At 43.5% G+C, this 19,529-nt stretch overlaps 1 protein-coding gene across 6 annotated transcripts in view; it reads right to left on the bottom strand.

Annotated features, from left to right (window-relative positions):
* The window catches only part of LOC132398608 (anion exchange protein 2-like), a 247,827-nt gene that overhangs the window by 26,482 nt on the left and 201,816 nt on the right, over nucleotides 1-19,529 (bottom strand). For all 6 annotated transcript variants that reach the window (XM_059978272.1, XM_059978280.1, XM_059978289.1 and 3 more), the window contains 7 exons: nucleotides 17,088-17,224; nucleotides 13,322-13,502; nucleotides 10,154-10,289; nucleotides 8,931-9,114; nucleotides 7,392-7,494; nucleotides 2,916-3,100; nucleotides 657-873 (listed from right to left, as the gene is read on the bottom strand). In XM_059978272.1, the coding sequence (XP_059834255.1) occupies nucleotides 657-873; nucleotides 2,916-3,100; nucleotides 7,392-7,494; nucleotides 8,931-9,114; nucleotides 10,154-10,289; nucleotides 13,322-13,502; nucleotides 17,088-17,224 (1,143 nt within the window). The remainder of the gene's footprint in view (nucleotides 1-656; nucleotides 874-2,915; nucleotides 3,101-7,391; nucleotides 7,495-8,930; nucleotides 9,115-10,153; nucleotides 10,290-13,321; nucleotides 13,503-17,087; nucleotides 17,225-19,529) is intronic.

Raw genomic sequence — 19,529 nt, 5'->3', positions numbered from 1 at the left:
TAGTTTGGATTTGCATTATGTTCAATACATTGCAGGCTGAAGTTCCTGTTCCATGTTCTATAGATAAATATTTGGAAAAATTGAGGACTTTGGGGAACTGCACAGTTGATAAGTTTGTTTGTTTATTTATTTAGTGATACAGCGTGAGGTAGACCATCCGGCACTTTTGAGCTCTGCTACCCCAGCAACTTCACAACCTCAATTAACCCTAACCTAATCATGGGACAATTTACAATGATCAAATGACCTACCAGGTACATATTTGCACTGTGGGAGGAACCCGGAGCACTGGGTGAAAACCCACGCATTCCACTGGGAGGACACATAGAGACTCCTTATAGAATGGGACTGGAATTGAAGTCTGAACTCTGGAAAATGACAAGGTGTAATAGCACTGTGCTGACCACTACGCTACCATGTTTTGAAGCCAGTATAGGTCAATTTTTGTCATGTTGAACATCCGGGCAGATTTGAGGGACCTGGTGGCCCACTCTGCTCCTGTTTTCTTGTGTTCTTTTGCCAAATGTATTGACTGCTCTTTGAAGCTTAGAGGAAGAGAAGACTGGTAAGGTGATCACAGTTAGGAGGTCATGAAACAGCGAAGGATGGTAGGAAGAGAAACAGTTGAGTGGTGATGGGTTTAGACAGTTGCCCACCTCTCTCCTCCTGACTCTTGATCTCTTTGGACAATGCCTTCTCCTCTTTTGCCTGTCTCTTCTTCAGCATCTTGCGCTGGAATTGTGCGACTGAGAGCAGCAGTTCCTCTCCTGGGACATCGGAGGGAGGGATGACAATGCTGCTGTCCAGGAACTCATTGATTGCATTCAACAAGTCATTCCGGTCATCTGCCTGGTATGCGGCTCGATGGAAATTCTGTAAAACAGCAACAAAGTGAAGCATCCACAAACCAACAGCGGGGAGATTGGAGTGAGAGAAATGGAAGGGGGGCATTGAGGCAGGGGATTCAAGGTGGGGGTGGGATGAGTGAAAGGGAATTCTGGTAAGGATATTGAAGGAATTCATGAACAGGAAGGTGATTCAAGCGGGCTGGGGGTGGATGGTGAAAGAGAGCAGTGGGAATGGAAGTTGTGGGCATGCTATGTTGGTGCTGCAAGCATGGTGACACTTGCAGGCTGCCCCAGCACATCCTCAGATTATGTTGTTCATTGATGTAATTGACACATTTCACTGTGACGTACTATATCTAATCGAATCTAGCCTATCCAGGAACAAGCTCTTGTGCAATAAGTAAACAATAATAAGCAGAAAGGCAGAAGACAAGGAACTACAGGTCATAGTTTAATATGTATCACTGGTGAGATGCTGGAATAATTGATGAATGAGGAGACAACTAACCTTACAGGAGAACAGAATATAATGAAACTCTGTCAACATGGTTTTATGAAAGGTAAATCACATTTGACAAACTTGCAAAAATTCTTTCAGGATGTTACAAAGAGGTAATAGTTCGGCATGGATTAGATGTGCCAAAGGGCATGTAACTGTGTAGTACTCTATGAAAGTTGATACAGGGGAACCTATAGATGTAATATTTTTATATTTCCAAAAGGCATTTGACAAGGTGCCATACAGGAGGCTGGTACATATATTAAGCATACATGGTATTAGAGTAAGTGTGTAGGAATGGCTATCTCATTGAAAATAGGGAGTTGAAATAAATGGGTTATTTTTGAGCTGGTGGGAGGTAATGAGTGAGATACTCTAAGGATCAGTCCTTGGCTCACAGTTGTTCACTGCTTACATTAATGATGTGCAGAAAGGAACAGTAAACATTCATTGAAGACTCAAAATTTACTGATGATATGAAAATAGATGAAAGGACGCGATACAATAAGGATGCTGTGATTCTTGACTGTCTAGAAAAAGCAGCCAAGATAATCACAGACCCTCACACCCAGGACATTCTCCCTTCTTCCCCCTCCCATCAGGCATGAGATTCAAAAGCTTGAGAACACATACTACCAGGCTCAGGGACAGCTTTTATCCCATCATTATAACACTTCTGAACAGACCTCTTGTATGATAAAGGTGAACTCTTGAGATTTCTCTGTCTACCTCATCATGGCCAATGCACTTTATTCATTTAGATGCACTGCACATTCCTTGAATGCTGTTACTGCTTTTCCCTTTATATTACCTTGATGTTCTTATGTTTGGAATGATCTATATGGATGGCAAGTTTTTCCACTGTATCTTGGTACATTCGCATGATAAATAATAAAGTAATTCGTAATTCTGCTAGAGATATGGATAGATTGAGTGAGTGGGCAAAAATTCACAAATGGAGTTTAATTTGGGGGAAGTGCGAGGTCATGCATTTTGGTAAAAGGTGGGATGCAAGCAGCCCTATCTCATTAGGAGCTTGAAGAGATTCAGTATGTCACCTAGTCAGATGTATAATGAAAAGCATTTGATAGACTGCGTCACCATTTGGTATGGAGGCTCCAATGCACAGGAGCACAAGAGGCTGCAGAGGATTGTAGACTCAGCCAGTTCCATCCTATGTACAACCCAGCTCACCTACAAGAGGTGGAGCCTCAAGAAGGTGGCAGCCATCAATAAAAATCTCACCACTGAGAACATGCCCTCCTTTTTGTTCCTACCACTGGGGAGGAGGAACAGGAGCCTGAACAGCAAAATTCAATGATTTAGGAACAGCTTCTTCCCCAACACTATCAGATTTCTAAACAATCTATGAACCCATGAACATTACCTCTCATTTTTTTGTACTATTTATTTTGTAATTTATAGTAATTTTTGCATTTTTGCACTGCATTGCTGCAGCAAAATAAATTTCATGTCATATGTGATGGTGATATTAAACCTGAATCTGATTTATTTATGGGATTTGGAATTTATTGATAATGACTTCCCCACAACTTCCAGACCCTGACCTTGTCTGACATGAGAGTGGAAATGGAGCGGCCAATCTCGTGGTAGTCCAGATTACTGGTGGATGGTCCCAGCAGGATGAAGAGGAAGCGGACTGGGATGGGAACCTCCAACACCGACTCCAACTCCACTGCTGACTGTAGCCGAACGTAGGCCATTGTTGGATGTTCCAGGAACTCAACACACCCTGTAGGGACACAAAAAGAGAGCTTCTCTCTATAGCAGCATACTTGAAGTGTGAACAAAAGCAAAGAATATGAGAAATCAGGATACAGGAGCTCCCGCTATAGTGTTCCATCACACCCTTCCAGGGCAGGGACACTATGGACCAGATACCAAGTCCCTCTACACTGTGCCATCAAACAATCCCATTGTAGGAACTGAATGGTTAGATATAGAGCAAACTTTTATCTATACCCTTACATTAAACACTTCCAGGGAACGGACGGCATGGGTTAGATACACGGTCATAGAGCTATACCTTTGGCTCAACTTGTCCATGCTGAACAAAATGTCTCTCAAGCTACTCCCATTTGCAAGAGTTTGGCCCATAGCCCTCTAAAATATTCTTATCCATGTAGCTGTCCAAATGTTTTTTCCCCAGTTATCTTACCAATTCTTCAAAACCAGTCTTGCTTTCACCGTGGCCACTTCTAACCTACTACAATTGTACCACCTCTACCATGTTCTCTGGTAGCTCATTCTATATACCTGCTACCTTCACTGCTGCCCAGGTCCCTTTTAAATCTTTTCCTTCTCATCTTAAACTTACCTCCTTGAATTTTTTGCTTCCTTATGCTGGGGGGTGGGGGTGGGGTATAGAGTATGACCATTCACCTATCTACACCCCTCATGATTTTAGAAACCTTGATAAGGTTTGCTCTCAGCCTATCTCCCTGTAGCTCAAAGCCTCCAGTCTTGGTAACACCCCTATGAATCTTGCCCACATTCTTTCCAGATTAATGACATCTATTCTATAGCTGGATGACCAGAACTGCCCACAATATACCAAGTGTGGTCTCACCAACAACTTGTTCAGTTGTAACATGCTGTCCTAACTCCTGCACTGAATGTCCTTACCACTATGTCTCTGTGTCATCACTTTCAGGGAACTATGCACTTGTACCCTTCGGTTGTACAACACCTTCCAGTGTCCTATCATTCACTGTGCAAGTTCTACCCTGGTTTAATTTACCAAAATACAACACCTTGCCCTTGTTCAAGCTGAATCGCATCTTGGTCCATTTCTTGGTTCACTTGACCAATTTTTTGGTCTAGATATTGCAGTAATCTTAGATAACCGTCTTCACTGTCCACTACACCACAAATTTTTGTGTCATCTGCAAATTTACTAACCATTAATATAGATGGACAAATAACAGGGAACCCACACCAATCCCAAGCAAGAAAGACTACTTGGTTGGCAGAGACGAGTTGGGCTGAAGGGTCTGCTTCCGTGCTGTATAACTCTATGACCTTCCTGTCACACACAGCATGGGCAAGGAAAACAGATTAAGTACAGAGTAAAACTCAATTAATACACTGTCCCAGCAAAACACACGAAGAGGAGGAACATCACAGGTTAGAGACAGAGTAAAGGCAAGAGTCTGTGTACAAACCACATTTATTCTCATGAGGAGGAAAGGTACAGCATCCACAGGAGGGGCTTCCTGAATGACAAAGGAAATATAAAATAAAGAAGGAAGTTTGACAAATGTCAGGTGCAGAAAACAGCAGAATATTGGGCAAAATACAGAATGTAAAAGAGACTGAAAATGTAGATCAGAAGTGGAAGGCTAGTGATGTGGCTGATTTGGCTTGGGGGTAGTAAAGGCAGTGTAAAACCTAACACTTCTCTTCACTGAGGCACGAAGTACACAGAGTCCTTCACGATCTCAGGCAGCCCCAAACACTCTAAAGCTACTGACACAAGTCAGTACGAGGGAAAAGAGTGAAGTTATAGTTGCAGAAGAGAAGTAGTGGATAATGGGCCAGGTACATCAATGTAGGAAGAAGGCTGGCATTACTGAAAGGCAGTGGGTACCAACCTTGATGCAAAGCAGAACTAGAATGAGCCCTAAGAAGCTACCTCAGTAGTGCTGACAGGACCTGAGCAGATCACTTCGAGGAGCATCCTTGCGCCTTCCAAGGATGTGACCCTGAGATTCTTGGTCCCTGTCACTTGAATTCAGTTTTGCACTCCCACTCTGATCTCAGTCTATGGTCTCCTGCACAGTTACAATGAAGCTCAATGCAAACTCAAGGAGCTTTCTATCCATGTAGAACTCAATATCAAACTTTTGGTATCTCACACTCTCTCCCCATCTGTAACTGCCTGTCTTCCTTCTCTTTACAATGTCAGTCAGATTAAACATTAAGAACACATTACACTGACAAAAATACTTTCCTCTGATCTTATCTGCCCATCATCATCCTGCCAGAGAAATTCCACTTGTTTCTTCCGCTGCCCTCCCCCACCTTCTCTATGTCTCTCTTCCAATTCTGATGAAGTCCTTGACCCAGAACATTAACTATTTCTCTCCCCACATTTGCTGACTAAACCTCCTGAGTGTTTACATCATTTTCGGTTTTTATTTCAGATTTACAGCATTTGCAATTTTAATTTACTGTCTGTGATTTAGGTGTATTTATTGTCAGTAGTTTCTGCAAAGCTTGAGGTAATAACCTAGACATTGGTTAATTCCCTGTCCAGAGCATAAAGGTGAAATCACTCTGATGGACAATCATTGATTCAATGTATTGACTTTGCCCCACCAGTCTCACTGAATTTTCATAGAATGGTGATATGCTAGGGAAGGCTATAATTACTGGTCCATACAAATTATGGAAAGTACAGTCAGCTCCATGTATAAATGAATGAAGTACACTCTCTAGAGGTATTCGTCAGACCGCAGTTGAAGTACTGTGAGCAGGTTTGAGTCTCTTATCAAAGAAAGGATCTGCTGGCATTGTAGAGTGCCCAGAGAAGGTTCACAAGAATGTTCCCGGGATTGAAAGGGTAATGTATGAGGAGCATTTGATGGCTCCAGTCATGTACTTGCTGAAATTTGGAAGAATATAGGGGGAGCTCATTGAAGCCTATCATATATTGAAAGGCCTAGATAGGAGTGGATGAGGAGAGGATATTTCCTACATTGGGAGAGTCCATAACCAAAGGGGACAACCCTTTGGTTGTCCAAGGATAGCCTTTAGAACAGAAATGAGGGGGCATTTCTTTAGTCAGAGGGTGTAGAATCTGTGGAGTTCATTATCACAGATGGCTGTGGAGGCCAAGTCATTGGATATATTTTAAGCGGAGGTTGATAGGTTCTTGATTAGTCAGGCCATCAAAGATTACAGGGTAAGTCATAAAAATTGGGTTGGGCGGGATAATAAATCAGCCGTGAGGGAATGATGGAGCAGACTCGATGGATCAAATGGCCTAATTCTGCTTTTATATCTTACAGTCTAAAATTAAAACCAATTCAAATCCTCCCAAACTGCTGTCTCCTCTAACTTCTCCATTTTCTGTTACTTCCCAAGTTTGTGCACCACTTTGCAACTACTTTGAATCCCTCCGATTGGATTTCTACCTCCATTACAACATGAATAATTCTGAGCAAATTCACTGAAGGTATATCTACCCTTTCTTCCCTTTCCTGATTCAGTTGATGCATTGGATATTTGTCCACTCCACCCTCCCTAATTTACCTATTGTGAACACAGGGGGCAGGCAGCAGTGTGTAGTCAACAGAGCTGCTGCCTCACACCTCCATTGACCCATGTTTGTTCCTAACCTCAAGTGCTCTCTGTGTGGAGTTTATATGTTCTTTCTGTAACTGTGTGGGTTTCCCAGATGAGGATTACATAGTGTAAAACTTACACACAAGAGATTACAGAAATCTTGAGCATAAAATGCTGGAGGAATTCGTTGGGTCACGCAGCATCTAGAGAAGTTCTTCACCCAAAATATTAATTGTTCATTCCTTCCATAGATACTGCCTGACCTGCTGAGTTCCTCCAGCATAGAGTACAATTTTCTCTGCATTGTAAAACATCCTCAGTATAATAATGATTAAATTTCCAGTATCTCTAGTACCTCTTGTGTGTCAACAGCAATAACCCCGGTTGGATATTGAGTCAAGATCTCTCTGCACTGCCTCACTAAATGTATGACTCATTTGGGTCCAAGGAAGTAAACCTTTGTGGATAAAAGCACACCAAATTATGTGTGGATGGATCTGCCTTCACAGAACATGCTTCACGATTTTCTCTGGGCTGGAGTTGTAGAAACACTTGCTAAGGAGATGGAAATAATATGACAATCGTCATGAATGTGGGCAGTATATCTGATGGTCTGAGAGGCTCCAGACCAGGAGGTAATGAAGGAGCCTTCAGTGAAAACCTAATCACAATGGGTGAGAGATTAGCAGCAGTGTTGGACCCTGAAACGGGAGTGAGGAACACATGTTCCTTACCGACAAGAACGACGGTGGCCTCTGCATTGTAGGGAATTTTCTCCAGGAGCTTGAGTTCGTGCTTTGATCTTGATCTGGTCATCTCAGACAGTGGACATTCTTTCTGTTGGAGATGGGGAAAGTGGTTACAGGAAGAATGGGAGTCATGAGAGGGTGAAAATCAGAGTGAGTGGTGAAGTGTAGCAGCACCACAGAAGCCTTGGGGTTTGTGTAGAGACAATAGGGAGAGTGGGGAGGGGGAGAGGGAGAAAGAGAGCAAGCATGAGGAGATATAGGGTGGGGAGGTAAGCTAGCTGGGGTGAGAGGGAGAGAGGCAGATGGTGGAAGCAGGAGGGGAGAGGGAATGAGTGGAGACAGAGGCAGTTGGGAAGAGACAGAAGGGACATGAGCATGTAGGGATGAGGGAGGGAGGGGTAGTAGAGGGGAAGAGGGAAGGAGTAGTAGCAGGTGAAGAAGGAGTAAGCTGCAGCTGCAGACAAGTAGGGAGAGGGCAGGAGGGGGAAGGTAGGAAGAAGATGAAGGGAAAGCAGGTGTGGGGTGGGGGGGTGATGTGGGTGAGAGTCGGGTGGGGGAGTGAGGCGGGGGAGAGCTGGGTGGGGGGTGAGGCAGGGGAGAGCAGATGGGGGACTGGTGAGGGAGAGGGAGGGAGGGGGCGTGTGGGCGAGAGGGAGGGAAGGCCATGTGGTGAAGACGGAGAAGGAACAGCAGGGAGGAAGAGAGATGTTGTCAGATGGCAGGCACGTGATTGAGGGAAGCCACGGAAAAGTAAGACCATAACGTAAAGCCACATTCTGCATGCTCTTCAGGAGGTGACAGGAAGAACACCACTCTGGAACGATTCACTGAGACACCAACAGATGACATTGTGCAGCACTAAAGGTGCTTCAGGGTCTCAGTAATCACAAGCCTAAAGCCACACGACATCTGCCACTGGTTAGACCACACTCGGGATAGTGTGTTCAGTTCTGGTCTCCACATTATAGCAAGGATGTGCAAGCTTTATAGAGGTTGCAGAGGAGATTTACCAGGATACTGCCTGGACAAAAGAGCATGTCTTATGAGGAAAGATTAAGTGAGGTAGTGTTTTTCTCTTGGGAATGACAGAAGATGTAAGGAGACTAATAGAGATGTATTAGATAAGAGGCATAAATAGAATGTTCAGCCAGCACCTTTTTCCCAGGGTGGAAATGGCTAATATGAGAAGGCATTATTTTAAGATAATTAGAGGAATGTATGGTGAAGAGGGGGTGGGGGGGGGGTTGGGATGTCAGAGGCAGGTTTTTTTTTACACCAAGAGAGGTGAGTGTATGGAAGACACTGCCAGGGTTGGTAGTAAAGGCAGATACATTACAGACATTTCAGTGGCTCTGAGATAAGCACATGAATAAAAGACAAACGGAGGGCTGAGTGGGAGTGGTTAAATTGATGTTGGAGTAGATTAAAAGGATGGCACAGCATTGTAGGCTGAAGGGCCTATACTGTGCTGTAGTGTTCAATGTTCTATGTATCAGAATGATGAACATCACCACACTTGCTGACCTCGGCGCTCTCCACTGTCACTTTGACCTCGGCATCCGTGCTCTCTCCCATCAGTGGCTGTGTGACTGAGGGTTCAGAAGTTGGAGCGATGTGATTCTGGCTGTGATGGTGGGTCATCAGTGAGCCCAAGCTCCCCGTGGAGATGTTACGTGTAAACGAAAAGTCCTTGTCCTTGTTGGGGTGGCTTTAAATAAAGAAAGTGCAATTTTAGTCCATCTTGTTCCTAACAGATTCAGTGTTAGAGCAATACAGTGCAGACGCAGACCCTTCAGTCCATTGTCCGTGCTGACCATCAACCATTCATGTACACTAAATGAGTGGAATGGTAGCTTAGCAGTTAATGGAATGTTTTACAGTGCGAGCAATCGTGTTCAATTCCCGCTGCTGGCTGTAAGGAACTTGTATGTTCTCCATGTGACTGTGTGAGTTTCTTCCAACATTCCAAAGATGTACAGGTTAGTAAGTTGTGGGCATACTACATTGCCACCAGAAGCATGGTGACACTTGCGCGCTGTCCCCAACAGATGACTTAAATGACACATTTGACTGTATGTTTTAATATTTTGATTTAATGAAACAAATAAAACTATAATCTTTAATGCTCTCCTAACCCACCTACACACCAGGCCTATTAACTCACCAAACCTGCACAGATAAGGGATGCTGGAGGAAACCAAATCTCCTGGGGCATACCCACAAGATCATAAGGTGCATTCCACAAAGACAGTGAAGAGGTTGATCCAGCCTGAAGCTGTGATACAGTAGCTCCACTGGCTGTGCCAGTGGTTGCCTCGCCTTGGCATCCAACCATGCAGTGCCAGGCTGGGGAAGCTTTGGCTTCCATCAGCTTCCACAGAGAACGAAGACCACAAGTACACAATGATGATGTTCAGTGACTACACGGAGCTACAGTGTCTACAAAGGGTGCAGCAGGGGCAGTTATAGATCAGATTTAATGCACTGCGTGGCATCTCACTCTGCAGATTCTGGAAATCTTGAACAACACACACAGAATGCTGGAGGAACTCAGTAAGTCAGGCAGCATCTTGGGAAGGAAATAAACAGTCCAATTTCAGGCTGAAGCCCTTCAGCGGGATCCTGCACTCTCTTGCAAATTGTGTGTAGCACTTTCGTCTATCTGTATTTGAGCTGTGTTTTGCTCTACCCGTGATAGAGGAGCAGTGCCTTGCTTTACCCGTTTGAGGACCTACACTTCACCTTACCTGTGTTTGAGCAGCAGTGCCCGCAGAACGTTGGCTCGATCCTCGGCTTTGATCTGGTCAGAGATGATCATCTGTTCCACCACTTGATGTGCAATGCCCGGCAAGCTTTTCTGGTCCAAGTCCAAGAGAACTGTACCTGCATGAGGATAAGGGAGACTGAAATCAAGAACTTGTGCACCTGATCGCCTCCAGTTGGGAGGGCACATTGTGGGATATGGAGCATTAAGAGATCTGCACCCACTGTTGGTAAGAGATGGAATTACATCTTTAGAAAGAAGTGACATAGGGTTATGAATGTTGAATCTTTGTGGGTGGAGTTAAGAAATTGCAAAGTTAAAAAAACCATTAAGGGAATCATATATAGGCCTCCAAATAGTAGCTAGAATATAGTTAAGATTGCAAAGGGAGCTGAAAAACCCATGTAATTAGGGTTTGTAATGGGGAACTTCAATATGCAAGGGGATTGGAAAAAATCAGGTTGGTGTCAGAAGGCAAAAGAGTAAATTTCTTGAATGCCAACGAGATGGCTTTTTAGAGCAGCTTGTGCTTGAGCCTGCTTGGGGAAAGGCCATCTTAGATTAGGTGTCGTGTAATAACCCAGATCTTATTAGGGAGCTTAATGTAAAGGAACCCTTAGAAGGCAGTGATTATAATATGATTGAAGTCATATTACTATTTGAGAGGGAGAAGCACAAGTCAGATGTATCAGTATCACAATGGATTAAAGGGAATTACAGAGCAATGGAAGAGGAGCTTGCCTAGGTGGATTGGAGGAGGTTACTCGTGGGAATAACAGCAGAGGAGAGATGGCTGAAGCTTCTGGAAATAGTTCACAAGGCACATGATAGATATGTCCCACAGAGGATGAAGTTCTCAAATGACAGGAGTAGGCAAAAGTGCCTGACAAACTAAGTTAAGGACTGAATAAAAGCCAAGGAAAGGGCATACAAAGCAGCAAAAGTGAGTGGGAAGTTGGATGATTAAGAAATTTTTAAAATCCAAGAAAAGGCAACTAAAAAAGTTATTAAAAAGGAAAAGGTGAAATATGAATGCAGACTAGTCAATAATATAAAACAGGATACCAAAAGTTTTTTTTTAGTTATAAAGAGTAAAAAGGAGATGAGATTTGATATTAGACCACTGGAAAATGATGTTATTGAGGTAGTAATGGGGGGACAGACAAATGGCAGATGAACTTAATGGGTACTTTGCAGCTGTCTTCACTATGGAAGACACTAGCAGTGTGCCAAAGCTCTATGAGTGCCAGGGAGCAGGGGTGAGTGCTATTGCTATTACAAAGGGGAAAAAAAAGTGCTAGGCAAACTCCAAGGTCTTAAGGTGGAGAAGTCACCTGGGCCAGATAGACTACATCCCAGAGTCCTGAGAGAGGTTACTGCAGAGATAGTGAATGCATTGGTCATGATTTTTCAAGAACTATTTGAGTCTGGTATGGTTCTAGAGGACTGGATGTCATTCCACTCTTTAAGCAGGGAGGAAGGGAAAAGAAAGGAAACTATAGGCCAGTTAGACTCAGTGGTTGGGGTCTATTATTAAGGATGAGGTTTCGAGGTACTTGGAAACTAATGATAACATAAGTCAAAGTCCGTGTGGCTTCTGTAAAGGAAAATCTTGCCTGACAATTCTGTTAGAGTTCTTCAAGGAAGTAACAAGCAAGGTGGACAAAGGAGAAACAGTGGATATCATTTACTTGGATTTTCAGAAGGCGTTTGATCAGGTGCCATGGATGAGGCTGCCTCACAAGGTAAAATCCTATGGCGTTACAGGAAAGATACTGGCATGGATAGCAGAACGGCTGACAGGCAGAAGGCAGTGAGTGGAAATAAAAGGGGCCTTTTCGGGTTGGCTGCTGTTGACTAGTGGTGCTCTTCAGAGGTAAGTATTTGGACCACTGCTTTTCACATTGTTTGTCAATGATATAGATAGTGGAATTGATGGCTTTGTGGCAAAGTTTGTGGATGATACAAAGATAGGTAGAGGGGTAGGTAGCGCTGAGGAAGCAATGCGATTGCAGCAGGACTTAAGACAAATTGGAAGAATAAGCAAAAAAAGTGGCAGATGGAATACAGTGTGGGGAAGTGTATGATAATGCATTTTGGTAAAAGGAACAATAGTGGTCACAATTATCTGAATGGGGAGAAGGTTCAAACATCCTAAGTAAGTGCAAGACTCCCAGAAGGTTAATTTACAGGTTGAGTCTGCGGTAAAGACAGCAAATGCAATGTTGGCATTTATTTCAAGGGGAATAGAATATAGAAACAAAGGGATAATGCTGAGCCTTTATAAGACACTAGTCAGGCCACAGTTGGAGTACTGTCAACATTTTCGGGTCCCATATTTCAGAAAGGATGTGCTGTTACTGGACAGTGTCCAGAGGAGGTTCTCGCAGATGATTCTGGGAATGAAGGGGTTAACATGTAAGAAGCATTTGGCAACTTTGGGCCAATACTCACTAGAATTCAGAAGAATGCATGGGGAACTCATTGAAGCCTACCAAATGTTGAAAGGACTAGACAGGGGGGCTGTGGAGAGGATGTTTCCTATGGTGGGGTATCCAGAACTAGAGTGCACAGCCCTTTGGATCATTGAGATCCAACCTTATAGAACAGAGGCAAGGAGGAATTATTTTTAGCCAGAGAGTAGTAGATCTGTGGAATGCTCTGCAACAGACTACAGTGGAGGCCAAGTCCCTGTGTATTAAGGTGGAAGTTGACCATTTCCTGATCGGTCAGGGCATTAAAGTATATGGTGAGAAGGCAGTGTATGGGGTTGAGTGGGATCCAGGATCAGCCATGATGGAATGGCGGAGCAGACTCGATGGGCTGAATGGCCTAATTCTGTTCCAATATCTTATGGTGTTAACAGTAACAACATTTAAGAGGCACCTAGACAGGTACCTGAATGAGCAAAGCATGGAAAGAAATGCAATTAATGCAGGTAGATGGGATTAGTATAGATAAGCACAATGGCTAGCATCGACAAGGTGGGCCAAAGGGCCTGTGTCTGTGTTGTGCAACTCTGTGACTCTAACTTAACCTGTCAGCATATTCAATATTCTGAGCAACTAATGCTCAAAATGCTGAGGATATTTCAGAGCCTGTGAATGTTTTGTAGTTACTAGATGTCTAACAGAGTAAACTACATTGTTACCATGTGCCAGTGTCTTTCGGAGTTCCAGCAAGCTTCGAAAGCTGAGTGAAGCAACATGTGGCTTTCCCCAGCGATCTGTTTCCTCTTCCACATCTTCTTCAAACTTGATCCACCTGGCTGTCTCCTTCCACTGCATCTCGTGATTCTTATCCATTGTTAACTCATTCAATTCAACAAACACCTGGATAAATGAGAACAGGAATCTGTTACATCGTGATCATGCAAAGATCCTAATAACAACACACCCCCACCCACCAACTACAAGGTCATAATTCAATTATTTCTATTTTATAAAAACATCACGTATCCTGACTGGATATGTGAGCCAAGTATGTCAATTCCAACACATAGGACCACCACAGCCTGAAGAGACTAGTGGACGCAGCCTGGTCCATCAAGGTACATCCCTACCCACCACTGACAATATCTACAGGATCATCATGATGTACACCAGGCCCTTTTCTCACTGCTATTGTTGGTCCCACACCAGAGAATATAGAACAGTACAGCAAAGTACAGGTCTTTTGGTTCATGATGTTGTGCTGAAATTTTAACCCACTCCAATATCAAACTAATCCTTCCCTCCCACATTGTCCTCCATTCTTCTTTCATCCATGCATCTTCCTGAGTTCCAGCAAGCTTCAAAAATTGAGTGAAGCCGCATGTTTCTGAACCACTAGGTTTGGAAACAGCTATTTTCAGATGGCCAGTATTCTTGAACTGACGTGCACAATCCTAACCCAACGTCAGTAAAGGACCACCTCCTGCACTACCAAGAACATGTCTCCGATTGTAGGTTTTTTTTTCATTAATGTCTTGTTTTGCACATTTTTTTTCTTCACTGTCTAGTATAGTTGATGTATAACTTACATTCTGTGTGTTGTCTGAATCTGTGTGGCTGTGAAGCTGCTGAAAGTATTTCATTGTACCTGTACCTAACTGTATGTGTGAGTATGACAAATAACTTTTGGTGTGGTGGTGCTCTATGACTATACCAACTCTTGCGTACTACAATCCAACACCAATCATCCACTCAATACCTAAACAGGCAACTCAGGTCAATGCCCATTACATACCCAGAGGTACCAATGGATGCTCTATTACCCAGAAGATACAAGCGGACGACCACAGCAGATAATTCAAGTGCTGAATCAGATAATCACTATATGACTGCACTTTGAGTGAGTTACCAGGCCAGCAGGCAGTGTACCGGGAAAGACGCGAGTTTGAATCTCATTAAGACACCTGGGGCATTTAAATCTAAATAATTAAATAAAGCTGTAATAAAAAGCTAGCTCATGTAAAAGTGACAGAAACTAGTGGATTGTTGTATAAACAACAAGGTTCACTTGTGTCCTTATGGGAACTTCCATCGGGTGACTCACAGACCCATAGAAAGTGTTTTATCCTGAATCACTGCTTTCAGGACAGTTAGGGGAGGATAACATAAATTCTGGTGTATAAGCCGAGAATTTGGCCCTAAATTTTGGTCCTAAAATTAGGGGGTCGGCTTATCCAGAGGGTGCCAACTTTGGAAAAATGAATACACGGAAGACAGGTCGTATTTATTGGCTGTTTTTGAGTCAAATTCGTTCCACTGTCGATGCATGAATTCTTTGAATGGTTTGTTTAAACTCACATCTCGTGGCTGGAGCACGGACATCAAACCACCGGGGGTAACTGCTATGTCCATATTTTTAGCTTTCAATGCTGCTTTTGTCTCACCTGACAAGTGCGCTTTGAACATGTCCCAGATAAATAGCGACCTTCCTCACACCTCTTTAACCCACTTCATCCATCCAGCAGCGTTCTTGAACGTAAACAACACCCCACAGGAATTTTCTGAGCAATCTTTATTTTTTTGGTCTCAACACAAGATCATAAATCGAGTGCACCAACTTCGCGTAGCTTTGAAATTTTCGCTGACCTCACAGTGATTTTCGGCCCATTTCAACGCTTGAATTCGAATCATTTCTCTGGTAACAACGTATTCAGATGATCGCTGGTGATTCACCCACTCTAAAGCTTTTTCTTCCAGTTTCAGCCACTGGCATGTTTTCCCGCGGTTTGCACATTTCGTCTTTGGCCTTTCCCTCAGCATGTCCTCTGCCTTTCTCCACTCTCTCACTTGTTTCTCATTTGCACTAAACTTCTTAGCAGCTGCAGGATTACTCGTTCCTTAAGCAAAATCAACAACCTTCAGCTTGAAGCCAGCATCATATCGCATTTGTTTTAATCTTTTGTACATGATGGTCATAAACTCAATACTGAGTACACGTACTGATCCTACCACCCCGTGTTATGTTTTAACAAGATTATAATGGACGCTAAATGGTTTCATGGGGGTTACATTTTAGAGGATTCTTTACCATTTGAGACCTAATCCAAAATTTCCCTCCCTGATTTATTTATTAAGAATTCGCTTGTAATGCTGTACAATGTGTAGGCCTGTTTTCTTAGCAGGTGCTAGTTCACAAAATTTCCAGGTTCTGGATCGAGCAAAGCTGAGTACCGGCATGTGAGATCTTGTGATCTTTTCTGGTTAAATCAAAAACCTCTACAGAAAGGGTCGGCTTATACAAAGGTAGCATGAAAAAGTCACTTTTTTAACCTTGAAAATGGGGGGTCAGCTTATACTCTGGAATACACGGTAATAATTGCCTGTAATGAACACAGCACATGAATGAAAACTTTGTACCTGATGTTAGTACACAGTATCACACAGATAGTGAATTAAACATAAAGCATGAAATGCAGCCCACTCCCCACTTTCAGTTGTGTTCAGGCCATATGCATATAGTCCAACCACACAGCACAGACCGTACCTCTCACCAGGTCCATCTGCCTCTCTGATAGCACTGTCACTATACACAGTAGCAGAGAGGCAAGTACTGAGGCTGTCTATAGCCCACCTCATCCTTCACCAAGCACTAGGCTGATTAGTGACCCCACCACTGCTGGTCTGTGCTACAGCAAAATACAAGCCCTTTGGCCCATGAAGTTGTGCTGACTTTTTAAACTACTCTAGGATCAATCTACCTCTTCCCACAGCCCTCCATTTGTCTTTCATCCATGTGGCTGTCTAAAAATCTTAAGTGTCCCTAACGTAACTGTCCCTACACTACACCTGGCAGCACATTCCATGCACACACCACCCTCTGTGTAAAAAATCAACCTCTGACAACTCCCATACCTTCCTCCAATCACCTTAAAATTATGCCCCCTGATGTTAGGCATTTCTGCCCTGGGAAAAACTCCTGGGCTGTCCACTCTATCTATACCTCTTTTTATAGCCCAGAACATAACCAGAGTGAATTCCAGTCAGTGTAAACTCACTCCTCTACAACCTACTTACAAGATAATGTAACATCGTCACTTCCTCAGCTCCTGTCACTTTAAATAGAACTGCTCCAAGCTAGCGGGTGGGCTGGGCACCAACAGGCAGCAGCAGAGCTCCAGGTTTGATGTGCAGTCTATTACAAGTTTGCCAAGTGCCCTGGTTAAGGGAGGGAGGATCAGCTGATGCTCCACCCTTGTCTGCTCCTGACCAATTGTGAACCAAAGATGTCACTGGGGTGGGGTCTGTCAAAGTGGAGCAGGACTCACCTCACCCAGGACTAAAACCACTGCCCCTGACCATCACAGTCACACATGAATGCTGTCCATGGTGAGAGGAAGCTGAGTCTGTACTAATGCCCTGAATGACAGCTTTCAGGTGTACAGGACAGCAACATAATGAGGCAACATAATCAAGATGGGACTGCACCTCATGTGGCTGCCGATCGGGTTTCTTGGCCTTGGGGTAAAGCTCGGACTGGTCTTTCCCCACATGTACAACTGTCCCCTTTGTGCTCCTCCTGACCAAGTGTCGTCGCACTCCCGGAACATCCTCAAACCGGTGACCTGTGGAGAGAAGGTAGAGTCACACTCACAATTCCCAATGTCCTTCCAAGACCAGAATACGATCAATAACAGATCTTTGGGAACATTTAGCAATAACTCAGAACTAGTGATATATTAAATACACAGCTGGTCCCTGCCAGATATCATACTGCAAAGAGATTTTCCCACCTCTACAACTCACTCTCAGTGCATTCATCTAGATTTTGCATAAGACATTCCTCCTGAATTTCTGAATCATCATATTAATGCCATGTAGTTCTGGTTGGTACTAAATATTCAACCTCCATCCTGTTTAATTCTTTCCTCCTTTTATAGAGCTCCATGAGCTTATCACTCAGCCTTATGATAGATGCTATCTGGGCTGTAACCTTCAATGCAGTACATGGTTGTAACTGACTGATCAATGTCCCTAGATACAACAGTTTGTGCATTACTGGATGTAACACACCTGTGTACTATACTGTACTTCACTGAGCTTAACAGATAATATCAGATGCTTAGGCTGCAGATGATATGAAAGTTGTGTTGTGAAAAGCAAAGGTCCAAGACTATAGCAGAATGTAAACAAGACAAAGAGTTGGGCAGAGCGTTGTCTGATGGAATTTAATCCCATCAGATATGAAGGGATGCAAAGTGGGAAGTCAAACAGGGTTGGAACATATACAGTAAATGGCAAGACACCAAGGAACATTGATGAACAGAGGGACCCACAGTTTCAACATCGTAGATCCCTGAAAATGGCAACACAGATGTACAGAGTGGTGAAGAAAGCATATGGTATGTTTGCTTTCATAGGTCAGAGAACAGAACATAAAAGTCCATCACAAATCATAAACTCCATCACTGGCACAACTCTCCTTACCGGTGAGGACATCTGCTAGAGCTGGTGCCTCTAGATTATATCATCCATTATTAAGTACCCTCACCATCTGGATCATACCCTTTTCTCATTGCTACCATTGGGGAGGAGGTACAGGAGCCTGAATGAATGTTTCAAAAACAACTTCCTCCCCTTCATCATCAAAATTCTGAATGGCACATGGGTTCATGGACAGTAATTTATTATTTTAGCAATTTTGTCTTGGCATTCCTCTGCTGTCACAAAACAACAAATTTCACGTTGTGGCGATCCACTTTCTGCGCAGGCGAACCAGCTCACAAACAGCCAGCGTGCGGGGGGAGACTTTGATGTCATTTCTGCCTGGAGAGGGCGGGCGCTAGGGATTAAGTGCCAGCACCGCAAAGTTTGAATAAACTAGTCTCGAAATGACTCTCTAGCTCTGTATGTAGTACATCGATACAACATCATCTAAATCAGTGATAATCAATGTGAATCTAATAAAAGTTGTAATTCACTGTGATGAAACTTTACAAAATTTTGGTTAAACTGCTCAGAGCATTATGTGCTGTTCTGGTCATCAGTATATTAAAGGTATAATTGTACTGAAGACGGTGCAGGTAAGACTTACCAGCATGCTGCCCGTATTGAAGGACTTCAATTATGGGGAGAGATTGTTTGCCTTGGAGTGGACATAGATGTCAGAATTTTTTCCCATGGTAGCGATTTCAAAAACAAGAGGGCATAGGTTTAAATCAAAATAACTGCAGATGCTGGAAATCTAAAATAAAAACAGAATATGCTGGAAATGCTCAGCAGGTCAGCAGCATCTGTGGGAATGTTATGCATCACAGACCTTCATTCAAATGCGGGGGAGGGCTAGCTTTTGTCTGATCATCACTGTCTGGTATTGAGGTGGGGGGGGGGGGGTGACTCCAGGATTGAAAGAAGTAAATTAGTCAGCTCCATCTTGGGTACAAGCCCCTGTAGTATCCAAGATACCTTCAAGGAGTGGTGCCTCAGAAAGGCATCATCCATTATTAAGGAACCCATAACACAGGAAATGCCCTCTTCTCATTGTTACTACCAGGAAGGAGGTACAGAGGTCTGAAGGCACATACGATTCAGCCACAGCTTCTTCCCCTCTGCCATCCGATTCCTAAAAGGACATTGAACCCATAACCACTAACCTCACTTCTTTTCTTACTTCTGTTTTTGCACTATTTTAATCTAACTATTTAATACAGTTAGTCCTCAAGTTACGAATGTCCGACTTACAGACAACTCGTACTTATGAACCGAGGAAGGAGAATGCCATCCGCCATTTTAAGTTAGATCGCGACGCCGTCCACCATTTTAAGTCGGATTGCAATGCCATCCGCCACTTTAAGTTGTTGCCGTTGACACTGTGTTGAGTGTTTAACTTTGTATTTGGCTTAAATTTGGTCCTCTACTTGGAAAATGCTG

This window comes from Hypanus sabinus, chromosome 1 (genome assembly GCF_030144855.1).
Source record: "Hypanus sabinus isolate sHypSab1 chromosome 1, sHypSab1.hap1, whole genome shotgun sequence".
In the NCBI taxonomy this organism is placed as follows: domain Eukaryota; kingdom Metazoa; phylum Chordata; class Chondrichthyes; order Myliobatiformes; family Dasyatidae; genus Hypanus; species Hypanus sabinus.
The sequence above is the reverse complement of the archived record's forward strand: the minus strand, read 5'-3'. Positions and strand labels throughout refer to the sequence as shown.